General features: G+C 57.2%; 1 protein-coding gene across 1 annotated transcript; it reads right to left on the bottom strand.

Moving 5' to 3' along the window:
- Window positions 1–4010: 4010 nt before the first annotated feature.
- LOC104623050 (toll-like receptor 2) lies at window positions 4011–5357 on the bottom strand. The gene has a single exon (XM_010290008.1). The coding sequence runs from the start codon at window positions 5355–5357 to the stop codon at window positions 4011–4013; it is 1347 nt and encodes a 448-aa protein (XP_010288310.1).
- Between the last annotated feature and the right edge of the window lie 2727 nt (window positions 5358–8084).

Genomic DNA, 8084 nt, shown 5'->3' with positions numbered 1-8084 from the left:
TGGATGACCCAGGAGCCCAGCACCGTGCAATTGCACTGTCACCTCTCCCTGTCACCTCTCCCCTGCCGTGCCCTCTGCCCTCACCTGCCAGACGATGCTCTGGAATGGCAGCTGGGTCCCAGGGCCGTGGGGATCCCACAGCAGCAGAGACACGCTGTAGCCAAGGGGAACCAGGGCCAGCTGGGGTCTTGCCAACTCCAGGACCTTGTCCTGGTAGGAGAGACATAGCCAGCAGAGCAGGGATGGCATGGCACAGCCAGCACAGCATGGCACGGACAGCATGGTGCAGATAGCCCAGCACAGAGGGCATTGGCAAGGATCGGACAGCACAACACGGATGGTGTGGCACAGGTAGCCCAGTATGGATGGCATGGTGTAGATGCACAGCATGCGTGGCGTGGCGTGGCACAGTGGTGCACAGCACACCAGGAGAGCACAGCACAGACAGCATGGCACAGCACAGCAGCCATGTCCCAGCACCCAGAAGGAAACAGGGAAGGGGTGAGAAACACCAGCAGAACCACACATAGGACCAAGCTCCAGGTCCCCAGCACTGCTTGCAACACCAGAACTCTGCCTCCGGGACCACAGCTTGGTGCCCCAGCCCATGGCTTGGGCCAGCATGTCCCTGGCTCTCCTGGCTGGGGACAGGGGTGCAGAAGAAGGACTTGGGGCCCACAATACCTGTCCTGCATCCAAGCAGAAGACACCATCGACAGTCAAGCACCTGTCCTGGCATGAGGGAGGGAGGGTCATATAATGTTCATCTTTCCCACATCCCAGTATGACCAGTGCAGGCTAAAGGAGGGACTGGGCACCTTGGCATGGAGGTGGCAGGGTTGGCATGGGGGGCTTGGCACAGGCAGGGGTGGGGGGAGACCCCCTCCCTTCCCCTGCTATCTGGTAACCCCCAGGAGCCCCCCACAAGAGAGGGGCCCTTAGGGGTATAGGGCAGGATCAGCCCAGGACCTCAACACCCATCTGGGTCCCAAGCACGGCAGGTGGCTTGGACAGAGTCCCCTGCTCTTGTCTGGTTCCCTGGGGACCCTCGTTCCCTTGATGCCCATGTCCCTGCCACTCTCACCTGGACCTCCTTCCCAGCGAAGAGAAGCTGCAGGGGGTCTTCACTGCTGGCCGTCCAGCTTTCCCCCAGCCCTGAAAACACCGAGTGTGGGGTGGTGTGGGGGGGTCATCCCCACTTGCCCCAGCTCTGTCCCCCCACTGCAGCCTGGGGCCAGGTCCCAGGGCTCCACATCATCCCTGAGCCCTCCCACTATGACCACGGTGCTCAGAGCCACCAAGGCGGGGAGGACATCCCCTCCCCATCACCACCACCAGGGCCAGCCCCACCAGCATGGCCAGCGGTCCCAGTGCCACCACGGCTGTGGCTGCCACCCTAGCCCAGTTCCCTGGTGTGGAGGTTCGGGCTGAAGGCAGGTATCCCCAGCCCCAGCTCTACCTGCTGCCTGGTGGAATCCCACCGCTGCTCGTACGCACACATCCTGCTTGGCCTGCCGGGACACAGGGCAGAGGGGGAATGAGCCAGGTCCTGCCCCGCACCCGGCACCTGCCAGGAGTTGGATGAGCCCCTGGGGAGCTGGACAGCGCCTGGCCGTGCCGCACCAAAGGGAACAAATCCCTCCAAACCAGCCTGTGATGCCTCCCATGATGGCACTCACCTCCCCAGCGTCCATGGCTAGCTCAGTACCAGCAGCACTTGAGTTGCTGTTTCGGACAGGGCAGGAGATGGGGTTACATGGGAGGATTGTGTTTCTTTGCATTATTAATCGGTGTCAGGCACAGTTGTGGGGGCAGAGCCAGGCAGGGACCGAGTCCAGCCTTGAGGCACCATGTTCTGGAGGCTAAGCCCCACTGGCCAAGGAGTCAGTGGGGCTACGGCAGGCAGGTGGGTGCTGGGACCCACTCACACCGTTGGCATGCTCCTGGCTCCAAGAGGGACATCTCTGCAAGCCAGGGACAGGATATGAGGGACCTTGGACTATCACGAAGGTTTTTCTAGACACCAGAAGCAACTACAAACCACAGAATCATAGTTACTGGAGATCAGTCATACCAAGAAAGCACAAAAGGAAATGCTGAAGCTGAGGATCTATGTCATCTGTGGAAATGCAGACTGGAAGACAGGAAAGAGGTGCGAGGACAGACCCTGCCTCTTGCCTTTGGACAGGACCAGGCACAATGAGGAGATGTACATGTGTCCCTCCGTCTGCCACCATTCCCTCTACAGAATGCAGTTACAACACTGCCCCTGCCTCCCTGAGCCCCTGCCTGCCCAAATGTCTTCAGGCGTGAGGGTGATGCCAGGCTGGACATAAGCCGTCATTGCAAATGGAGCAAACAGCACCTGGAGCTCCATCAGGAGCAGAGCAAGGGGTGAGGTTGTGCTTCACATGGGTGCTGCTAAGGGAAAGCAAATCCTAGGGCTCTGAGACACAGGGATTTCTCCTTCCTCATCCATTAGACGGCGGCTGCTGTTCACTATTCCCAGGTCCAGCCAGTAGTAAGGCTGAGCACCAGCCCCCAAGATGCAAGTGCAGATACCTGGTATACACAAGTCCACGTGAGTTGACAAAAGCAGAGCAGTGCCTTTGCTAGCACCCATCTAACCCCCAACAGCACTCCCACGAACACAAGCACATGGGTGGCACGGCCCCATCCCTCCTCCAGCTGCTCAGGGCTGATGTGGGCTGGTGGCACAATCCCACACGCTCAGCCCACAGGCAGGTGCACTCTCGTGTGCCTTCAAACATGCAGCAGACCCCAAGCCCATACAGATCCACGGCTGGACCCTGGGCCCCATTTAGCCACTTCCCAGCTCCATCCTTGGGTCTCTCCACACTCTGGTTTTCCACCCACTGGCTAGTCCAGCCCGTGTTTGCTCGCAGGTCACATGCACACGTGCACAAACAGAATAGAGAGTGAGGTGACACAGAAAATACCCAGGAATAGATTTTAATGAGAAGGCAGGACAGACCATGGGGACGAAGCACAGGGCTTGGCCAGGCAAGCACAGCCTACCTACGACCAACCCCCTTCATCCCTGTCCCCATTTTCCCACGCTTGTGCCACTCACCCACTGTGATCCTCCCCTGGATCCTTCCCATAGGCATTCCCCAGTAAGTTTTGCATTCCCCCAATCTCCCTCGGCATCCCATCATCAATTTGCTCTTTCCTGTGAAGTGTTTTCTGAATAACCCAGAACCCAGAATAAACTAATTTTTTTCTTATCAGTTAAAAAGTTTCTGGTTGAACCTCTTCAAGGCCTCACTTGAGGGTTTTGTCCACCAGAGGCTTGAGAGCTCAGTTCTTGGTTGCTGTCTCTGTTACTTCCCGCTCATTAACATTTGTGTATAGGGGTGTTTAATTTATTCATTTTCCTGTCTTTTGTGGTTTTTCTCTTATGCTCAATAGCAGTTAAGGAGACATCTTCAGAAAGCAGACATCCTCACAGCCATGGCCCAGCCATAGCCCCAGGTGAGGAGAGGTGGAAGATCAGCAGAGGGGCCACAGAGGCTGCAAGGATGGCTGGGCTGGGGGGCACAGGGCTACAAGGTGTCAGGGGCAGGCTCTGAGCGGAAACCACCAGACCCCAGTGAGGTTTGGGGCATCTGAGCACCGCCTCCGCGAATATGATGGAGCTGACCCCTCTTGTTCAGTGCAGATGGTATCACAGGGGCAACGGCTGCGTGTTGGGGCTTGGGGCATTAGAGTTGGCCATAAAGAAGACCCATCTGGGAGTGTGCAGCCCTGGGACAGAGCTGGCAAGGGGCTTTGCTTGGGAGTTTCCCCAAAACTTGTATGGGCTAAGCCACAGCCACTGTAGGAATATGCTAGGGACATATTCCAGGGGAGCCTGGACTGGGGACACCAAGAGAGCCCCTCACCAGCACTTGGGGGTCCCTGAGTCTTCCTACAGAGCTCCTGGCCTTGAAGCCCCTGGGGCTGAGCCCCTGTGGAGAAGCACTTTTGGGAACGGTCACACGGCCCCTTCACACTCTGCGGCAGGGCCGGACGAGCCTGGGCCTGGATCTGACCAGGCAGACAGCCCCAGCCATGCCGAGCAGGGCGAGGGCAATGCAGACAGGGGCAATCACCACAGCACTGTTACACTGCAGCACCGAGACCGGCACATCCTTCACCAGCCTGCCCTGGTACTGAGGGGGGGAGTGACATGTGTAGTCCTGGGGCCAGCCCTGCACAAGGTGCCCCATGCCCGCCAGCTCCTGAAGCCCCCCAGCCCCGGAGCACGAGCAGTTGTAGGGGTTGCCAGTTGCCTGCACGTGCCCCAGGAGCTTCACCTCATCCCATGACAGCTCTGTAATCAAGTTGTTGTCTAAGTGGAGGGTGTCCAACATGGGGTAATTCCTGATGGAGGGGGCAGCCTGCAGCATGTTTTGGCTCAGGAAGAGCTTCTTCAGGGAGCTGAGGGAGATGTCTACAGCACAGAGGTGGTTGCAGCTCATGTCCAACACTTCTAGACTGGGAGGCAGAGGTGTGAGGACTTCATCCAAGCCAGTGTCAGACAGGTTAAAAATTCGGAGGGACACTGGCCACTGGCAGGAGGAGGATGGGTCTGCCATGAGCTTGTTCTGGCTGAGATCTAAATGCTGGAGCTCAGGCAGCAGCTGCACACTTTCACATACGCTGTGGTAGGATGTCAGGTTGTTGCGTTGCAGGCTCAGTACCCGGAGCTGAGGGAAAGCCCCCTTGCAGAAGGCAGGTGTCAAACTCTCATCCCCAAGGCTGTTTTGTGCCACATCCAGGGAGCGCAGAGCTCTGAACACCCTTCCGATGCTACAGGGCAGGCTGGTGACATGGGAGCCAGTGACAGCCAGCTCCTGCAGGGTCTCCAGCCAGCTGCTCAGAATAGAGAAGTCCTGCTCACGGCCTGTCAGTGGGGCAGATGTCACGTTGTGGAAGTGCAGGGACAACACGGGCAAATGCTGGCCAGCCATTTCATCCCAGTTGCCTCTCCCCTTGAAAATGCAACTCTCAAAAGCCAGCTCTTGCACCTGAGTGTAGGAGAAGAACCTCAGGACTCGGGCGAGGAGTATCTCAGGCACCAGGAGATCACCAAAAATTATTTTCCTGATGACGAGGGAGCCCAGCATTTCAATGGCAGAGGGGTCCAGGTCCCTGCTGGGGAGGGCTACATATCTCTCCAGTTCGCCTCCCCGAAACTCCACAACAGAGGCTGAGAGGCACTGGATGATGCTGCCCAGGCTTTCCTGGGACAGGTTGTAGCACACACAGTGCTCCTGTGTGCGATTGAAGAAACACCTGCCTTCTGCCTCCAACAGCCCCAACCCCAGGAGGAGGAGAACAGCCACGGTCATGGTGAACAACCTAGAAATGAGGAGAGCTACAGTGAAAGGCAGCACTCCTGTGGCAGCTGAGGGGATCGTTCAGATCCAACCAACTGGAGGGCTGGCTTGGGCAGGTTCAGCCCTGGAGAGCCACCCCTCAGGGACACAGCGCTGCCCTCATTCCTCCTGCCCAGCTGCCCTTCGCGTGGATCCAGCGCACCCCATCAGCACCTGCCTGGCTACTCAGCCGAGACTCAGGGCAAAGCTCAAATCACCAGCGAAACACCCAAGAGAGCTACAGCTGTGCCACCTCAGCAGGGAGTCGGTGGCACTGGTCTCACCCCACCCCAAAAGCAGGGTTTCAGCAAGGCAGGGTGGCTCCTCCTGAGGCAGCAGCCACAGGGCTCTGCACTTTCCCACCTGGGCTACCTTAATGCAGGCTCCCGTTCCTAAGCGACCAGGAAATCCCATGGATCAGGAGAAACTACAAATGTCGAGTTACGGACAGCGAAGGCAGATATATCAGTCTGACTGCAGGATGGGAGAGTCACAGCTCTGTTTGTTTCTGTGCATGGCGCGCTCCGTAATCTGGGGCAGGAAATTGCAACAGAAGGCTTCATATTTTCCTTTTTCGCACCCAGCGATTTGATTCATTACCAGCCGCCAAGGGGACAGTAGAAAATAATTTCTGAGGGTGTGTATGCATCCCTGTCAGCACCAAGTATTGCTTTGCTGTCCAGTTGACAGGAGAGTCTTACCAACAGATCGCAAAAAAAGAAGCAAACAAAGATTAAAGGCTCCTAAGAATGTGCTGACTCAGCTCTGTCTGAGCACCGAGATGGGGCAGTGGTGAGGAGTCTTTGGGGGTCTCCAGTCCAACCCCCTGCTTTGAGCAGGTCTGTTGCTGGCACCAGCCCCGATCAGCTACAGCCTTTTCCGACCGCATCTCAAAAACCTCGGAGGACGGAGCTCTCCCTACCTCTCCGTGCCATCGCAGGGCTGCACCACCCTCCCAGGGAGAAGCTCTCCTCCAGCACTTGCGCAAAGTCCCTCTCACTGCGGGGGCAGCACAAAGTGGGGGTGGGTTTGTCCAGTGACTCACCAGCCAGCTTACACCGAAACGTTTCCTTGCCCCACAGCTGTTTCCTCTAGCTGCTGCCAAATCCAGGGTCTACGTGCCAAAAGCTCTGCAAGCGCTCAGCTCTCTCCTGCGCCTGATCCTCCCCTGCCTCCAGCCAGAGGAGACCTCGGTGCCTGCAGGTGTCTTCCAGCTGCCGTTGGTGCTTCTACAGCCCGTCCTGCCTGCGTTTAGATCCACACGGTCGGGGCTGGTGGCAGCCGTGGAGGCAGGCTCCCAGGCGTTGCCCTCGCTCCCGCTGCGTGACTTCCTGAGCAGGACCGCGCTGGCTGTGCCACGGGAAGCAACGCGCCACGCAACCACCCAAGTCACTTCTGCTTCGCTTCCCTGCAGCAATGGGCTCTTGCAGCTGGGAAGGGTTTTGGTCTAAGTGCCAAATGCTGCTCACTTTCCTAAGAAGGATGAGGGAAGAGTGTGGTCAAGATGCCCTAAATGCACTCTCGGGAACAGCCCAAACACACCTTTGCTTCCAGATGCTCTGGGCTTGCTGTGCCTGGAGCCCACTGGGTGCAGAGCACCCTGCAGGAGGCAATGCAGAAGGGTACGGGACTGTCATACCCGGTATCCAGACCTGTCCCCAATGCCTGCACCCCATGTAGGATGGGGATGGGACAAACTCCCATCCACTGTGTGCGCAGCCCAACACTGTGAGGGGCACTTCTTCACTCAAGGTTGGCTTCCTTGGCAAGCTGGCTACTTGGCTTGGCTGAGGAACTCCCATCACTTGCCCCATGCTCCTTTGGCAGCTGGTGGCTGTGCCTACACGAAGGTGTTAGGGCTCTCCATCAGCGAGCGGAGACCACCAGGCATTTGGAAAGATCTGTCAGGGACTTTTTCTTCCCTGGGGATTTCTCTGCCTATGCTGGATTCCAGAAAGGGTTTCAGAAAGGCAACAAAACTGTGTGGATAGAAGATGCAATTCCCAGTTTGTTGTTAATGCGGGATTACAGAGAGACACTATCCGTGCGACAACAGCTGGGGCAGGAGCTGCCTGTCCCACACACTCTGGCACCCTGCTGCTGGGATGGGTGAAGGGACGGTCTCCTTTCGGTCATTAAATCTGCTGCAGCTCCTTTTCTTGTTCCTGATGCCTCAGGTGGAGTGCTGCACTGCTTTGCTGTCTTTCCTTGAGGAATTCCTTGTGCAGAGGTGTTCAGCAATTCCATGATTCCTTTTCTCCATACTCGGGTTACATAAAACTGCTGCCGTTTGCATCGTGGAAAAATCGTAGCAGCCTTTCTGAGTTCTCCTCACTAGTCCTTTTGGGGAGGTTCGCAGCTCTGTCTGGGCCTGGTACCTTTTAATTGCTCACTCCTGGCCACCAGCTGCAAATTCCTCTAAATGCTTTTCTGGGGAAAAATGAGCTGTTCTGTCTTGGTGCCCAGCCACAGCCTGCTTCAGAGACATGTGGGTTTGGAGCCATCTTTTGGGTGATGACTTTCTTGTTCTCGTCAGCACCGTGGAAGATCCCAGGACACCAAGACCCATTGTTTTATCTTTCTGGCGAGTCTCTGGGCTTTTTTGTCTTCAACAAACATGCAACCCAGCCCTGTGGGGGCTGCGCCCGGAGGCTGGCTGGTTTCAGCCCTGCCAGGCCAGAGGAGTTCATCCTCTGGTTG

The sequence above is a fragment of the Phaethon lepturus genome, unplaced genomic scaffold, assembly GCF_000687285.1.
Source record: "Phaethon lepturus isolate BGI_N335 unplaced genomic scaffold, ASM68728v1 scaffold22026, whole genome shotgun sequence".
Lineage (NCBI taxonomy): Eukaryota > Metazoa > Chordata > Aves > Phaethontiformes > Phaethontidae > Phaethon > Phaethon lepturus.
This window is presented reverse-complemented; position numbering and strand designations above follow the sequence as displayed.

Excerpts from the sequence above, each read along its gene's own strand:
- LOC104623050 (XM_010290008.1), bottom strand. The coding sequence starts at position 5,357 with ATGACCGTGGCTGTTCTCCTCCTCCTGGGGTTGGGGCTGTTGGAGGCA.